Genomic DNA, 17,771 nt, shown 5'->3' with positions numbered 1-17,771 from the left:
AGGGGAAGCAACTTGGGTACTCATCGTTAATATAGATGAGATGAATGTCACCCTGCTTTCTTCACCTGTCCTACAACCAATTTACGTTTATCCCTGACTAGCTTACAAATAAATGAGACTCAGACTATGGTTACTTTATTTGGCTTTGACAGCTACTGCGGGTCACCCCTAATCTACTTTTCTTTTCTTTTTTTTTTTTCTTCTTTTTTTCGGAGCTGGGGATCGAACCCAGGGCCTTGCGCTTGCTAGGCAAGCGCTCTACCACTGAGCTAAATCCCCAACCCCCGCTAATCTACTTTTCTAAGCAGATTTTTTTGCTGGCCTGGCTGCCTTCCCAGTGTTGTATCCAAGATACTGGCTGTTCCTCCTGGCCACATGCCTGTGGTCCATCTGCCCTTCCTACCTTCCCCTGGTCTCTCCTCTCTCTTCCCTACCCCGCAACCAGGTAAGTCAAACCCACTTACCTCTAATCCCCCCCAGAAATTGGCTACAACTACAACAACAATAACAACAACGTGACAATTTTGGAATTTTGGTTTCTTAAACAAACCCCATAGACATATTATAAGAATATGTTTTCATTTTAATCCTAGGTATGGGATATGGGGCTGCTTCAGAGTGTCCACAGCAGCTGACAATGAGGATTTACCTCATGTTTTCAGGGGTGGGGGGGTGGGGGGGAAGGGGATTGAGGTGTGGAAAGGACAAAATTTTGCCAGATGCAGATAGTTTCTGCGCTCATGTGATGTTTCGAATTCCGGGAAGTTTTTAGAGGTTATACAAATGCTAGGGATCCAGAGAGCCGGGGTGGGTTATTGATTGATATTGATTACCTTGATTTTTTAAGTAGTCATATGCAAAACAGAAGAAACTGGATATCCCGATGGTGAAGATCAAACTTGCCTCAAGGAACTCAATGTCCTCAGTCAGCAGGAAGTAGACTAGTGATTATTGTCCCCCCCTCCCCTTTTTGACCCCTGACTTTACTCAGGGATTGCTTTCCTTTCCTCTTTATACCCACCCCTTATCTAGTGTTAGGGGGTTGAAAGGGTGAAGGAAAAGGGGTGGAGAGGGGTGGAAGAAAGAAGAACCCACAAAGTAGCAAAGGCCTGGTTATGACGAGCAAACAAGCAAAACAGCCAAAACAGTACTTAGATGTTTTTACTTCTTTTTTTTTTTTTTTTTTTTTTTTTTTTTTTGGTTCTTTTTTTTTTTTGGAGCTGGGAACAGGGCCTTGCGCTTCCAGGTGGCGCTCTACCACTGAAAACTAAATCCCCAGCCCGATGTGTTTACTTCTATCAGTTCTTTGCATGTACATATGCCACATGTGTGCCTGGTAGAGCGAGGGCATCGGAGGAGCCCTGAGTTGGCATTATAGATGGGTACGAGTCACCATGTGGATGCTGGAGCTCAGTTTGGACTCTCTGTAGTGGCAACAATGGAGCTTTTAATTGATGAACCATCTTTCAGGTCCCCATAGATGATTTAAAAAAAAAAATTCTATTGCCTAGGACTTTAAGTGTAGTGTGTAAGAAAGACCAAAACCAAAGATACCTAACACCCAGTTTACTGACATTAAATGCTCCCCTTTAAGGATAGTGTAGAGTCAAGGTGTCTTTAGTTAGATGTTTTCATTTATTTGTTTGTTTATTTATTTTTTGAAGCAGGGTTTCTCCGTGTCACCTTGGTTGTCCTGGAACTCACTCTGTAGACCAGGCTGGCCTTGAAGTCAGAGATCTGCCTGCCGTGGCCTCCCGAATGCTGAGACTAAAGGTGAGTGCCACCACCATCACCCAACTCTATTTTTGTAAATACTTGCCTGTTGAATTAGCATAGTTATTGAACATAAAACCATCTTGAGGGGTTGGGATTTAGCTCAGTGGTAGGCGCTTGCCTAGGAGCGCAAGGCCTGGTTTGGTCCCCAGCTCGAAAAAAAGAACAAAAAAAAACAAAAAAAAAAAAAAAAAAAAAAAAAACAAAAAAACATCTTGAGTCCCAAATAGCTGTTTTTCTCCAAACATTTCCTCCTTTATTGACTTTATTGATAATGGAGGAGTGGTGAGAGAAACGTCTGTGTACAAACAGAAAGGTCAGATGCCCAGGATGCTGTCAAACAGAAGGGATACCTTCAGCCAAAGCTCTGAAAGCAAAAGAGAAGGTATTCAACATGTCCATCCTACACCACCATCTCAGAACCAAGTGATGCTGATGCCCTGGAAAGAGCATTCCCCTAAAACACTGCCAGGCTGTTGGACGCTGGAGACCATGTTGGTACCAATGCTGACCTGGGGTTCTCCTCTGGTGAATGGTGGATTTTCCCAGGCTTTGGTGGCTAACTAGGGAGACTGTTTCCAAACATTACAAGGAAGAGGGAGTGGAGGAAGGAAGGAAAGAAGGAAGGAAGGAAGGAAGGAAGGAAGGAAGGAAGGAAGGATGGAAGGAGGGAAGGGAAGGAAGGAAGGAAGGAAGGAAGGAAAATGCATTGTCCTTGGGGCCCCACTTTGAGCACCTCCGTAATTGAACTGTGAAAAAAGCCAACGTCATTCTGACCCCAAAAGGAATAAGAGAAAGTTTATTCAGGAGACAAACACAAGTGACCACGGCCTGGGAACACAGACTCAGTTTATTCTAATTGCCATGTCTCAATGTGTTCAATACGATAGCAATTTATAAAGGTTTTATAGAAATAGAACAAAGTGAAGCCATAAGTTTTTTTTTTATATGTTTGTATTATTCTTCTGGAATCACAGGCATGTGCCGTCATGCCTGGTCCTAATACTTTTAAAAGAGATGGGTGAAAATCCCCGGTAGGTAGCAAGAAGTTCCATCTAAGAGGGAGACCTCTTTGAAAAGGCCTGGAATGTTTTCTGATGACATTCTTAGCCAGCCTTCGATTGGTGGGGTCTGTGCCTGCATTCCATAGGGATTTACCTAAGAGTCACAAGGATGTGTGGTCATTCAGAGACATCCACAATGAGTGGCTAATTAGAGAATAAGATAGCTCAGCAGAATTTGGCTCTGGACTTGCAACATTCCAACTGTCCATAAACATTGATATGGAATCAGTTAATTTTAGAATGTTTAAGATAGGAGCAGCTTTTTTTTTTTGCTGGAAGTCTCAGGTGACACCTACCTCCTGGCTCTCAAGCTCCTTAGGACATCAACACCTTCCTCCTAGATAGGACAATGTTTCTTTTACTGTGGTCTTCCACCTATCTTTCTTTTCTTTTTTTTTTTTTTTTAGACTGGGGACCAGACAGGGCCTTGCGCTTGCTGCAAGCGCTCTACCACTGAGCTAAATCCCCAACCCCTCCACCTATCTTTCAATCTTATAAATAGTTTTATTTTTGTCAGAGGCAGGGTTTCTCTGTGTAGCCCTAGCTGTCCTGGGGACTCTCTCTGTAGACCAGGCTGGCCTTGAGCTCAGAGATTTGCCTGCCTCTGCCTCCCAAATGTTGGGTTCAAAAGCATGCTATACCACTGTCCAGCCAAATAATTTATTATTTTTGAGACAAGGATTCACTGTGCATCCCTAGCTGGCCTGAAATTCTATGTAGCCCAGGCTGGCGCCACAGAGATCTACCAGCCTCTGCTTCTTGAAATCGCTAGAATTAAAAGTGTACGGAGCCTTTTTTTTTTTTTTTTTTTTTTCTATACAGGGTCCTATGTGTTCCAGGTTGGCTTTAAACTCTCTGGACTGGAACTGCTGGTCCTCCTGCCTTTGTCTTCCAAGTGCTGGGATTCCTGCTGTGTACTACAAATCTTGGCTTCTCAGAAATGTCTTGAGTGTTTGTTTAGTTTTGAGACTGTAACTTAGTTGCAACCTTTCTTCTTTCCTTTCCTACCCTCCTAACCCTCTCATACTCCGCCCTGCTCTCTTTGAAACTCTTTTGCCTTTTTTTCTGTTATTATTTCATGCCTATGTATATTTGTATATAATTTTAATTCCTAAATATAACCTGTTGTGTCCATGCAATGTACCTGTATGTTTTTAGGCTTGCCATTTTGAACTGGACAACTGATTGATTTGCTCATCCCCGGGGCCGTCCACCCCTCCCACCTCCACTTTAACTCAGTTGCCTCTTGTTCTTGTGTCCGGGTGAGGTCTTGTGTGGTTTTCCCTGTTCACTGTCACTTATTTGTGTTTTCCTTGCTCAGCTCATATCTGTGCAGCCATATGGTGAGACTTTATGGGTAGAGTTTCTGATGCTTCTAGCAGCCACAAGCTCACAGCAAACTCCCTGCTCCTCCGGTTCTGACAATCTTTCTATCTCTTCTGCAATGTTTCCCGAGCCTTAGGTATCCGTTGACCCTGGGCTCCACAACTCTGCATTTTGATTGGTAGTGTTTTCTGTAATAGTCTTTGTAGCAAAGGGAATTTTCCTCGTATAGGGGTGAAGACTACACTTTTCTGGGTAAAAGTCTATGAGAACACTGGCCTAGCATGTCCCACAACTCTGGGTTCAACTCCCAGGAAGGACAAAGTCTTGGGCTCATGGCTCTCATCATCCGAGTCCTGTCTTAGATGTTCTCTCTGCATTTTGGTTTTGGAGTAACTGTTACTTGGAACGCATATCCTGTTCACCATTTTAAAGTACAGAGAGAGAGAGAGAGAGAGAGAGAGAGAGAGAGAGAGAGAGAGATGTGTGTGTGTGTGCATGCATGTGTGTGTGTGTGTGTGTGTGTGTGTGTGTGTGTGTGTGTGTGTGTGTGTGTGTGTCTGGGACAACTTACAAGAACTGAGTCTTTCCTTGCACTATGTGGCTGCCAGGGATTGAACTCAAGCCTTCGGCCTTCATGAGAAATACCTGCTGAGCTTTCTAACCCACCCCACCTCTAGGTGGACCTTGTGTTTCTTGAGCGCAGGGATCACACTGTGTTCTCTGTGTCCTCCAAAGTCCTGGCTTGGCATACGACCCGGTTCACCTTGAGCATTAGGTTGTACTTCCTGCTAATCTACGGACCAAATCACTTGAGTCATAAGATCATTCGGCAATCACACCTATTGACTGAGGTTATTGGGGGGGAAAGCACACGTCTGTGTCACCTCTAAAAGGTTTGATCTAGCAACCCTACCCCTCTTTAAGCCTAAGTATGTTTACCTTTTTCCTTTCCAAAAAATGACCACCCCTCCCCCAGTTTCTCCTGTCTCATGTCTGCCACACTCTCCCCTCTTGCCTCTTCTCTCTCTCAGCTGAAGAGCTTACCAGGTCCTCTCTGCAGAAAGCAGACACTGTGCTGTGCTGGTAAATGGTGACGATAAGGGACCTATTGGTAGGTGTGCCAACGTGTACTGTGTGTTAGAAACACACACAGCAGCCAGGCGCGGTGGCACATGCCTTTAATCCTAGTACTCTGGATGCTGAGGCAGGTGAATCTCTGTGAGTTGGAGGCCAGCCTGGTCTACGACAGAGAAACTCTGCCTTGAAAAAAAAAAAAAAAACCCAAAAAGGAAAATATATTCAAACAGTTTTGCCGATTTCAAGCTACCTGTAAAAGTTAAGACAATTTTCTGAGCCATACCCATCACACTTTTGAGGTAACAGATGGGGACCGAACCCAGGGCCTTGCGCTTGCTAGGCAAGCGCTCCACCACTGAGCTAAATCCCCAACAAGGTAACAGCTTTCTATCAAGTAGGATAGCATCTATGTAGTGAACATGACCAGAGTTCTACTTTTGGACCAGACCAGACCTTCCGAATGAGTTCCAACTGTATTCTCAACATCTGCCTCAAATGTCTATCCACTGTCTCTGTTCTGTGTGTAACCCAGTGGTAGAAAATTCATGCTGAGTTCAGTCCCCAGTAGCAGTTCACGTAGGTACTGGATTCTGATCTGGGTTTCTCCTCTGAAACCTCTGAAGGAAGGAAGGAAGGAAGGAAGGAAGGAAGGAAGGAAGGAAGGAAGGTGCATTGTCCTTGGGGTCCACGCTTTAATCCCAGCACTTGGGAGACAGAAGCTGATCTAAGTTGGAGGTCAGTCTCAATCCCCGTCCTTCCATGTCTATCCAATTTGAAATGGCCCTGTGTACTTCCCTAAAACTCTCGATTTTAGTATAGTCACATGTTGGCAGGGTTTTGCTATCTAGCCAAGGCTTGATCAAACTCTTAACTTTCTGTCTCCGTGCACCTACGTGCTAAGTATGCCTCTCCAGGCACCACCTTAATCATTCTGTATGTCTGTATGTATGTATGCATGCATGTATGTATGTATTATGTATGTATATATTTATGTGTGCATGTATGTATGTATGCATGTGTTTCTCATTTTCCCTACTGAGTATTTACTTGTTGATTCACTTGTGTCTTTATTTTTAGTCTGACTCTAGGACACTAAACTCATATCGAGCCAGAATCTGTGTTTTTGTTGAAACTTTGTGCTCCTTCTTGACGTGGTGACATAGTACCCCATGAATTAAAGAGGAAAATCGCGACAGTCTGTAAGCTAGGAATGCCTCCCTGGATGTTCTGTCCAGGTGGTATTTGTATTCTGGTAAGAGCAGGGGACAGTTTTGCAAATTTATAACTTAAGTTCATGGTTTCAAATTGTTGGTGATATTTTTGGTTTTTCTTTTAAATGTATGTCCTTTTATTGTTTAAATTTAATATAATTTAGCAAAAAGATATTAATTTTAAACGGATAAACAATTTTCAGTGAAAAGCAAACAAGTTATGTAAAAAGAATTTTGTAGCCTTCCACCAGCAGAGGGGGTATAGCTCAGTGGTAGAGCATTTGACTGCAGATCAAGAGGTCCCCGGTTCAAATCCGGGTGCCCCCTTGACGTTTGTACATGTTTTTCCTATGAGAACAGTCACATATTCCATCTCAGATATTTCCAAATCCAAGATCTACCCTCCAAATTTTCCCCCATTTGAATCTGAATATTTCCTACGGCCAGAACCATCATCCAGGAAGGAGTAAGAAGCTATCTCTCTCTCTGGCCAGTGAGGCATGGAATTAGAAACATTTTTTACTTAGTTTGTATCCTACCCCCCCCCCCAAAAAAAAAAAAAAACCTAAGGATGAAGCCAGAAACAATGTTTATATACTTGGCTATTTTAAGAAATGTTAACAGCCAGGTGTTGTAGTATATGTGTGTTAATCCCAGCACTTGGGAGTCAGAGGCAGGAGGATAGGAGTCCAAGGGAGTTTAAGATTATTTAGCCTTGGCCTATATATCAAAATTGAGGCCAGCCTGGGCTACATGACACTCTGTATGGGTGTGCAGGTGAGGTGAGGGGAAAGACACGGTCTAAAGATATAAAAACAGGTGTCTTCTCTGAGAAGCTGAGGCCTGAGAAAGTACAAGTTCAAGGCCTTGCTTCTGGAAATGGAGACTCGCTACTCTGGTATTTCCGTGCTTTGCCCCGAAGCTCTCTGCCCTGTCCCCTTCCTTGTTCCGCTCAGCGGAGAACAGTAATGGGAACTGGGAGGGAATGCATGAGAATGTTCCCCTGGGGTCCTGGGATGACACAACCAGATTCCGTGTTTAAAATATCACAGCCACACCCTGACCCAGGCAGCATAGCATGCCTCTCTCTGTCTCTTTTCTTTTTCCTTTTTTTGGTCAAAACCTAACAGAGGGGGCCCGCCCTTGCTTCCCGGTTCACACTTGGAGATTTCTTCCAAACCAGATACCCTAAGGCCATACCTAGATACCTGTTCCCATTTTGAGGACTTGAAACTTGATAGCGTTGTGGTAACACTCGAGTGATCTTCAAAGAGTAGTCCCTGGGTCCTTGAATGATTTACTTGAAAAATCCGCCAAAGAGCTAGCTAATTGCCAAGGCCTTCCCGAGATTTACACAATCGGAAACTGGGGATGTTTTAATGAGCCCTCCAGGTCACTCTGGAGCACGCACAAGTGTGAAAACCACTGCCTTAATTTATATTAATTGGCTTTGGGGTCTTGTTCTTTTGCACCGAAGGGAGCTGATGAGTGCTCACCGGCCGGGTTCAGGTTCTCGAAGCGCTTTTACTCGGTCCACGTCACCAAGCAACAAGGAAGCACGAGAAGAATATAGAACAATAAAAGACGCAGAGGGGTTGGGGAAAAAAAAATAAAGAACTCAGAATGAAACGAAAAGGAGAAAGAAATCTTAGATTGGAGAAAGACTATGTCAGCGAGTTTCCCTCTTTGACCCACCCTTACTCTCTAGGGACACACAAAGCCACCCTGGGGAGTAACCTTGCCTCCGGAACCCAAAGTGTGGAACAATCCAATTCAAATTCACGAGGGTACCATGGGCAGAAATCTCCAGGATTTTGGCGCCAGTCAAATGAGGTCGCACAACTTCTGCTTGGTAAGAGGCAAAACGAAGGCTTTTCTGCTCAGATCGTAAAATAAGGAGTGGCTTTTATCTTTTTACCTTTTTTAACCCATGGCCGAAACAGGACCACATTTGCAGTGAAATATATTTCTATTGTCATTGAAGTGAGGAAAAGACTCCGAGGGGGCACCCGGATTTGAACCAGGGACCTCTTGATCTGCAGTCAAATGCTCTACCACTGAGCTATACCCCCGCACGGTCACAGTGTTCGAAGCAACCTCTTTTCAGGATTAAGATGCAGCTGCTGGCACCGGTAGAATGAGGGGAAGAGAAAAGAATGAAAGACCAAGGGCGGTCAAGCTAAAAGCAGAGGATGCCTGGATCTGAAGGCAGCAGCGCAGAGGCGCGGGGCGGGTGAAGGTCCTGAGGTGCTGAGTCCAAAGGGAAAGGGACAGGTACCAGTGTGGGAGAAGATGTGGGCGGGAAGGGAACTAGCTGGGGGGCGGGGCGGGGCGGGGGGTGGTTTCCCCGCAGGTTGACACTGGGGACCCACGGATTTAAGGGAAGTCCCCGAGTCTGGAGAATCAGTACTAGCCCCACCATTGTCCAGAACGTGGGGTTGACCCTCTCGTGGGATATCGGGCTCTGCCACAGTCGCGTCTGTTCCTCCACCTCCGGAAGGGCCACGACCCGGGCGGGTCCTCATCGGGGAGCCCAGGGGCACGTGCACCCCGAGAGCTTAGGGCTCCAGCAACCCCGTCCGGCAGCCCTCCCTGGAACCCGCCCCCACGCAGCCCCACGTCGCCCGGGGAGCGCGCCTGGTCGCGCGCGCCTCTTTCCGCGCCCGAGGCGCGTCCCCGCCCCAGCCAGTGCAGCCCCTCCTCCCCACTGTGTTTATTAGGGGAAGGAGGGCGGAGGCGGAGGCCAGTTCCCCAGTTCCAGTCGCCGTCGCCTGCACAGTTGCAGCCGCCGCCTCCTCCTACCAGCTCGCCCAAGGAAAAGGGAACGCGCGCGAGCACGGGCGTCCCCGCCCCAGTCTTTCCCCGGAACCATGAACCCTAACTGTGCCCGGTGCGGCAAAATCGTGTACCCCACGGAGAAGGTGAACTGTCTGGATAAGGTGAGCTCGGGTCCCGGGCGCCGCGAGCTAGGCAGTGCCAGTGCAGCTCTCAATCGGGGGAGGAAAGAGGGGCTGGGTCTTTGCAGGCTCTTGCCTGCGATCCCCAGAGCAGGGAAGGAAGGCGGGAGGCGACTTGGGGTGTGGGGACAGACCCAGTCTGGAACCCTGGAGGTCCAGAGAGAGGTGGTGGGCAGCCACCGCTGGAGGAGGGTGGGCTCTGTGCACCGGGGATGGGAAGGCTGGAAGGGCGGGAGGGCACCAGGGAACCAGGTTCCCCCGGGTGTGTGCAGGAGGTTAGAGGTGCAGTCCCGCCCCCCAGGCCCGGAGTGAGAGAGGAGACGGCCGCTCCCTTTCCCCGCGGCGGCCAGCGCCAAGTAGGCGGAAGCGCGGGGCGCTGGGGGGAGGGGGCCGCGGGGGCGGGGCGGAGGCTGGGGCCAGCGCTACCCGCCCGGCTTGGGCTGCTGGTAGCCTGGCTTCCTGGCTTGGAAGCTGCTTCGGGTCTTTCGTCTAGCGAGTGTCAATTGAGATGAAAGGGATTTAGGGGCAGCACTGGAATCTCATTGGGAGACCCCCCTCTTTTGAACGACCTGCTGGTCCCCTCCTTGCTGGTTTTGTGGTCGGGGAACCCGCAGACCTCCTTCAGAGCTTTTCCCAACCCCCAATTCAAATTGCAAGCCACTCCGGGTGCTGGGCTGCCCAGTCGGAGCTGGGCGGGGTGGGGAGTGGGGAGGACGCTTCTTGGAGATCTGAAATTGTGCTCGGCCTGGAGACCGGCTTAGAGAACAAAGAGCTAACTTTTCAGAGCTGTTTTCTCCGATGGAGGGTGGGATTGGCCGAGTTCTGGGGAAGCAGAGGAAAAGGAGTTTTTTAAGAGGAGGGCGAGGGTAGCCTTCTGGAAATTAGCTGTCCCGTAGGGATTCTTACGCATTCCCCGGCCCAGGCCGGATCGGATCATCTGTTTGCCGTTACACTTTTGCAAGGGGGACTGAAGAGTAGATCTGGGTGTTTCCGGTACAGTTTGAGGTGGGACCCTCTTGCCTTGCTGTGAACCCCCTAAAGTCTAAGGTAACCGGTCTCTTCTCTGTGTCCCCCTCTGCAGGGAAGCCTTATGGCTCCTCATAGATACCTTGTACCTCGCTCTCCAAGCTGGATCTGAGTTTACCTACTCCCACCTTTATGGCTGAACTGGCTAGAGGCAGGCGCCTGAGAGAGGCGGTCTAGTTTTGTCGGAATTGGATACTTTGTTAGATACTTTGTCTCTTCTTTCTGGGCTGGGGTTAGTTCCTTCTTTGGAACCTTTGGACACCCCCCACCCCCACCCCCACTCCGCTCCAGGTCAGGAGGACTTGTGGTTTTGAAACATTTGAACTTTTTCCTGAGGAAAAAGACATGGGACTTGGCTAGGTACCAGGCTAGGAGGAGCTTAAAGGAAGGTGATAGCCTGCCTAGTCACTGTACCAGCCTCTGGACTTGTGCTTGGCACGCCTAGATGGAGAACACCCCCCAACCCCAAAAGAAACCCTGTCCTTACATGAGGGCTTTGCCATCCCTGGAATCAGATATTTTGCATTTGCAGCGCCCTGGGCCAGCAAGTGGGCGCCCCTTATGGTCCCCAGTAATGAATGAGGAGGGGCAATGAATGATGGAAGGATTTGCTAGCTTGGGGAATGGAAGACTTGGTCCTAGTTCCAGGTCTGTGCCCATCAACTTTATGAATGGTTCTGGGCCTCAGTATTCCCTGTCTGTCCCCAGATGGGTATGGATGATGTCATTGCCTTAGAGGTGGACAGTGCAGGGAGTGTGGTCAAGGCTGGTCTTTCCTCTCTTTTCTGACCAGCACTCCAACCACCTCTCCTTGTAAAGACCTTCAGTGCTGTGTGTCACAGGGAAGGTGGTGGGGACTTTATGTGATAATTTGTCCTCACTAGAAGAGGAGATTCAGGTTAGGGTTGCCCTGGGAAGTGGGAGTGGGTGATTTCTTCCTGGTTTTAGAACTCCCCCTAGTGGAAGTGGCTCTGGAGAGAAAGCTGCCTTCCACACCCCTCTCCCACCCAGACTGGAAAATCCAGGTATTTTGTCTCTTCCTTCTATGCCCTGCAGGCGATAGGAAGCTAGAACTGGAATCCTGGAGAATGCTGGGCAGAGTCCTGGGTGTGGGCAAAGTTCAGTCGTATAGGCCTGGTTGCAACCCAACTTCCCAAGGCTTCTCTACAGTCAGAGAGAACGAACTTGGCCCGGCCTGATTTACTCCAGTACCCTACGTCATGCAGCCTGCAGCTTGGCCAGAGCCTAAACCGTTCATAAGGTTCAGTCTTTTCTCCTGCCTGAGCCTTATCTCTCAAAGGCATACGTGGGTAAACCTTGTCACCAATGAAGGCCACTCCGTCCCCAACCCATAGTACCAGTGTGCTCTGCCTGCCGGATAATACCCAGTGCTGATGGCGGTGTTTGAGGAAGGAGGTTGAGGTTTGTTTTCTCTAGAGGGTTTCTGGGATTAGAGCAGGAAGGAGAAACAGGGTGACCTCATTCATTTAACAAATATTTATTGAACATTTACTTTGTATCTAGTGACCCGCACTGTTGAGAATCTTGCCAAATCTTTCTCTTTCTCCATCAGCATCTTAAAACAGGTGGAGAGGACAGTCAGGAAGGCTAGGGGCTTGGCCCACTGACAGCTGCTTTGGAATGCCCAGTTACAGGGTCCTCCTGTCCTGAGTGGCTCTGTGAATGTTCTCTTCTCCCTCCAGGGAACAAAGTCTGTGTATGCTGTGAATGACATTTTCGTTGCTGTTGTTGTTGTTTTATTTTATGTGGATGGATGTCTGCCTACGTGTATGTCTGTGCACCATGTGTGTGCCTGGTGTCTGAGGAGGCCAGAAGAAGTGTTGCCTGAGACTGGAGTTACGAAATACTGAGAGCCACCACGTGGGTTCTGGGAATGGAACCAGAATCCTCTAGAAGAGAGGCTTTTTCTCTTAACCACTGTTGTTCCAGTGTCGTCCCCCCCCCCAAACTCCCACCCTGTGGTTTTTGTTGTTGTTGTTGTTAAAAGTTTAGAATACCCTGCTATCACTTCAGGACCCGCCATTCCTATTAAGTTACTACTTGGGCTGGAGAGATGACTCAGTGGTTAAGAGCACTGACTGCTCTTCCTAGAGGTCCTAAGTTCAATTCCCAGCAACCACATGGTGGCTCACAACCATCTGTAATGAGATCTGATGCCCTCTTCTGATGTGTCTAAGCGACAGTGTACTTTTATACAGAAAATAGATAAGTACATTTTAAAAAACAAAGGAACTACTTATTACAGTGTACCTAGCTGGGCAACCTCACAGTGCAGGAAGGGATAGCCCCAGTAATCTCTGAGCCCTGTAAGCCAGTGTGTCCAGCCTTTTGACACTGGGACATGACACTGGGACATGACTACAACATTCTCTATAGAGGAAATATGCAGTCACATTGCTTCAAATTGCCAAAAAAAAAAAAAAATTCTTAAAATATTTTAAGTTGCAATTTCGTAATATTGGGCTCCGTTCTGGCCTTACCCAGTCCCTGACTTTGGTTTGGAATATGTCTGCTTAGACCAGGAGGCTGATGGATGGGATGTCCCCCTCCTTTTAGACAAGTTTTATCTTTCTTTTTTTAAGATCCTCCTACTCCCTCAGCTTCCTCGGTGCTGGGATTATAGTCATATGTCACTGTGACTTACAAAGTGTTTTTTTTTTTTTTAAATCTTTTGAAACAGTGTCTTGCACAGACCAGGATATCTTTGAATTCCTGATCCTCTCTTACTTCCCTTTCCCAAGTGCTGAGGTGACAGATGAGCTCGGCTCCCACATCCAGCCCTGCCTCACTGAGGATTGAACCCAGGGGCTTTGTCCTTGCCTGTTAGGCAAAGCCCTTTACCAGCTAAGCTTCTGTCCCAGCTTCCAAAATTCTGACTATTTAGGTCTTCTGCTGGAATATTTGCAAAAAAACAACCATTTATACTGTCTTTTCCAAAAGTAGATCTTATTCAGGCAGCATGGTGGTATATATCTTTAATCCCAGCATTTGGGAGGCAGAGGCAGGAGGATCTCTGAGTTCCAGGCCATTAGCCTGGACTACATATACAGTGTATTTCTAGGCCAGCCAGAGCTACGTAAAGAAACCCGTTGTGTGTGTGTGATAATGGCGGGGAACAGTGTCCCGCCCTTCCTCATCCTGTCTGGAGGAATGTGTTGGGCCTGGGATCCTGAGGCCTGTAGCTCTGGGAGCGTTAGGTTACTAGAAAGGGATTGTGGAAGTGTGTGGGCTACTTGGCGATTCTAAGCTGGAGGCCCTGAATTAGGTTGATAACCTGGGTCAGGGCGTTGCTGGTGTTGACCTTAAAGAAGGGACAAACCCTGGCTCTAGGCTCCAGGAAGGGAGGTGTCTCATGCTCCCGCCCTGAGTCACTGCCACCCTAGGGAGCAGATGACAGGCTGTAGGTACAGAGACCTGAATGTAGCTCCTCTCCTTAGAGCCATGAAGCCACGGGGTCCGGCTCAAGTGAGTTGGATCCTTGCCGGGCTTCTGTCCCCACTGGCTTGTTTGTCTTTCTGCAGTATCCGTTTTCCCAAATGCATTTCAGGCAGGAGAGGGAAGGGTGGTTGTCCTCTGGTACCTGGGGTCTGACTGAGCAGCGTGACCTGTGTGTGACTAGGGAATTTGAGCTGCAGGCCTCCAGGTGTGCTTTGCTTCGTCAGTCAGGCGCTCTAGGAGCGAGTTCCTGCCCTGGACCTTGTAAGCAGGTCCTCTCTTGCTGTGAACCAAGGGTCCTAGGGCCTGGGAAGAAGGCAGACAGACCTTCATGGGATAGTACTATTCCCTTAACAGCATCCTTCCCGATACCTGACAGAGACAGGATGAAGTTTCTCTTATCCTGGAGTTAGTTCACAGGCATTACTGAACGACCATTTCCTACCCCCTGAAGGAGTGGCCTTCTGGTTCTCTTACGGTTCGTGGGTGGAGGGGTTGTTCATAGTCGTAGCCCCACTACATAGATATGGAGACCTCCCTTGCTCAGTACCCAGCAGGTCCACAACCCATTCTAGTTTCCACTCTTCTGCCCTTGACAGATGACCATCCTCCTCTGTCCCAGACGATGTATCACACTGAGAACATTGATCCCTGAGGGTAAACAGCTAACAGGAGCGAACTCTTGGGGTCAGCTTTAAGTGTCCTGTGTTGAGGGCTGGTCTGTAGTATATTACTACCCTCTTTCTCCACATGTCTTGGCTGGAGGGTGAGGGCCTGGCCATCTGCTTGAGATCTCTCTCCTGATCCAGAGTCAATCAGGAGGCGGCCCTGAAGGCCCCTAGTCCTAGGACAGTGTATTCCTGCGTATGTGTGCGTGAAAGTGGGTCATGGTCTGGATTCTGCAGAATGTTTTTCCTGGCAGGCCCCTGCGGGGGTGGGGGAGGCAGGGGCCCAGGCAGGGGCATGCAGGCAGAGGCTGGTGACAGAGTTAGGGCGGTCTGCCAATGCCTCCTAGTCAGGGAAATCTATGGGGAAAGGACCACCCTGTTTTCTTCTGGGGGGCTATATGTTGGGGTTATGCACCATCCTCAAACAGTAAGGATTCCAGAAATTATTGGGAGTGGGGGTGGGGACAATGGCTCTAGGATGTGTCCAGGTGGGGGTGGGGTTAAGCTCAAACCAGCCAACCCTTTACTTTTAGACTTATAGCTGGCTTTCTTCCCCAAGAACAGTTTCCTCTGTCTCCTCGTTAACATTCCCTGTTAGATTTTTTTTTTTCCCTTTGGGTCTCCTTGATAGGAAAAATGTCCCATTAGAGGGCGATTGCCCCCAGAAATAGCCCTGGTGTCTGGTTTGGAGTCCCAGGATCTGTGCTTCCTTTCTTCCGGCCCCTCCTCCAAGTGTGTCTGTCTGAAGCTCTCTTAGTTTGGGAAACATGTTTTAAAAATCACCACTTCGGAGGAGTTCCTTGACAGATGGCCCAGAATCAATCCTACTTGCTTGCTCAAGTGCTTTCTGAGGGCTCCCCCTGGGCCCCTCTCTGGCCTCTGGCTACCTCCTTTGGGGGTCAGCAGTGTCTCTGCTGACTGCTGAGAAGCAGTCAGAGACACCCAGTCAGCCTAGATTTTTGGGATGGAGTTATTAGCTCACATGGTTTCTCCATCTCCCCATCAAGCCCCTGGATTAGTCTTGAGGGCTCAGTTTTAGAAACCTGGGTTTACTGGGTTTCCGTCCCATATAGACACGATGGAGTTCAAGCCGGGCTCGGTGAATGCCTCCAGCATCCAGCACCTACATGGAGGTGCCAGGCGCTTTGCCAGTGGCAGAGGACTTCTCATGAATCTTTAACAGTCCCGGGAGGGTAGGCATTATTCTCCAGTCCATAGACAGGAAGTAGAATTGGACTCCCAAGCAAGGGACCAGCAGGCTGAGGCCAAGGTCATCTAGCTCTTTGGGTGGGGTTGTGATATGGACACACCTGTAGTCTAGCTGTTGGGCTTTGAAACAAAGCTCTCCCGCCTTCACAGGTGCCTGCCACCCTTATCTAGCTGTGGGTAGGAGAGTTGGGACTAGATGCCGGGTGAGCGGGGGTGGGGGTGGGTATGGGCGTGGCTGGGGCGTGCACCAGTTCTGCTAATCCCAGGTGCCTGGGGGGAGCAGACTGAGCTGGAGGAGCATCCTGTAGGGAAGCTCAGAGTCATAGGCATTTAGAGGGGTGCGTTGTTAGATGTACCCTGATCTGGGCCTGTGCACCAGGGGCGAAGCTCTCTTCTGCAGGCTTGGTGGCAGAAGGACCAGCAATTTCCATGTGCTGCTTAGCAACGGAGTGCCGTTTTGCATAAGCAATGAGGCCCATCCAGTTCTGGGCTGGAGTGGTCTGGGGAGGTGGCGTTGACCTTTCTGGGAGCTGCTACCTCCTTCTTAAGTGGGTTCTTCCCCCCTGTAACTCTCAGATCAGACCCCTCTCCTGACAGCAAAATAACTACGGGGGCGGGGGGGACACGAGGAGGAGAGGGTCGTGTCTCTGGCAGTCGTAGCTGGTGACCTGGAAATGGTCCTGTTCAACAGGTGTTGTTACAGCCTTGGGCCTGGGGCCTGGGTGGAGAACTTGAATACCCATTCCTGGAGAAGCTGGGTTGTCTAACTGTTGCCTTCCGTCTGTCTCCACTCAGTTCTGGCATAAAGCATGCTTTCACTGCGAGACCTGCAAGATGACTTTGAACATGAAGAACTACAAGGGTTACGAGAAGAAGCCTTACTGCAATGCGTGAGTCTGGGGCGGGGGGACGCAGCAGTTAGGGGGGGGCACCTGGCTTCCCTCCCCAGTTCTTTCCCCCTCTGATAGCCTGAGGTGACATTGGAGCCCTGCTTCATAGATTACATTGTCCCATCATGGCAGAGGGCTCTCACTGTCCCCATTTTACAGATGAGAGAACAGGCTTGGGAAGGGAGGGGGCTTTCTCCAGATCACATGGCAAGGCCAGCGTGAGGCTGGATTGTGGACAGCCTCTGGATGGTGAAGTCAGTCCACTGCGTTCACTGCACAGTTGTGCAAAGGAGCACAGTAGGGATTGAGAAATCCGTTGTGCAGGGGATTCAGACTTGGGAGTGACTCTCCCCTTGGCCTCCTCTCATTTGGTGATTATTTTCCGTTTTCCCTTCTAGAAGGTTCTAAAGACCTCTTGTTTCATTCTCCTTCCTTTCTTCCTTCCTTTCTTCCTTCCTTCCTTCCTTTCTTTCTTTCTTTCTTTCTTTCTTTCTTCCTCTCTTTTCTTCTTCTTCTTCTTCTCCTTCTTCTTCTCTTCTTCTTCTTCTTCTTCTTCTTCCTTCTTCTTCTTCTTCTTCTTCTTCTTCTTCTTCTTCTTCTTCTTCTTCTTCTTCTTCTTCTTCTTCTTCTTCTTCTTCTTCTTCTTCTTCTTCTTCTTCTTCTTCTTCTTCTTCTTCTTCTTCTTCTTTTGAGCATACAAAACAGATCGATTCATTTTTATGTGTTATGAATGTTTTATGTATGTGTGTGTGTATGGGCACCATTTGTGTGCCTGGTATTCACGGAGACCAGAAGAGGGCATCAGATCCCTTGTAACTGGTGGTTGTGAGTCTAGATATAGATACTGCAAACTGAACCTAGGTCCTCTGCAAAAGCAGCCAGTGCTCTTAACCAGGGAGTCAGCTCCTTGTCTGCCTTGAAACGGACACTGACCATTATCCTGAGAGTTGCTAGCTTAGGGTCTGTTCTGGCCAGCTGGAGGCGGGGCTTGGGGAGCGAGGCCATTGTCTCCTACCCTAGAGGGACACCATCCAGGAGATGAGTCTCCTGCAGTTTCAGAGAGAGCTGAAACTCCATGTCCAAGGGGACTTAGTAGTAGCAAGAACAACCTCAG

The 17,771-nt window shown here is 48.7% G+C and overlaps 1 protein-coding gene and 2 non-coding genes across 3 annotated transcripts in view; 2 read left to right on the top strand and 1 right to left on the bottom strand.

Annotated features, from left to right (window-relative positions):
- The first annotated feature begins 6,706 nt into the window (after window positions 1-6,706).
- Trnac-gca lies at window positions 6,707-6,778 on the top strand. The gene has a single exon. It is a non-coding gene; the product is annotated as a tRNA-Cys (tRNA).
- Window positions 6,779-8,451: 1,673 nt separating this feature from the next.
- Window positions 8,452-8,523, bottom strand: Trnac-gca. The gene has a single exon. It is a non-coding gene; the product is annotated as a tRNA-Cys (tRNA).
- Window positions 8,524-9,172: 649 nt separating this feature from the next.
- Lasp1 (LIM and SH3 protein 1) overlaps window positions 9,173-17,771 on the top strand; it is a 40,158-nt gene continuing 31,559 nt past the window's right edge. Inside the window, exons 1-2 of the mRNA XM_032913114.1 lie at window positions 9,173-9,390; window positions 16,563-16,657. Coding sequence (XP_032769005.1) covers window positions 9,322-9,390; window positions 16,563-16,657 — 164 coding nt within the window. The 5' untranslated portion in view covers window positions 9,173-9,321. The remainder of the gene's footprint in view (window positions 9,391-16,562; window positions 16,658-17,771) is intronic.

This window comes from Rattus rattus, chromosome 9 (genome assembly GCF_011064425.1).
Source record: "Rattus rattus isolate New Zealand chromosome 9, Rrattus_CSIRO_v1, whole genome shotgun sequence".
Taxonomy (NCBI): Eukaryota; Metazoa; Chordata; class Mammalia; order Rodentia; family Muridae; genus Rattus; species Rattus rattus.
This window is presented reverse-complemented; position numbering and strand designations above follow the sequence as displayed.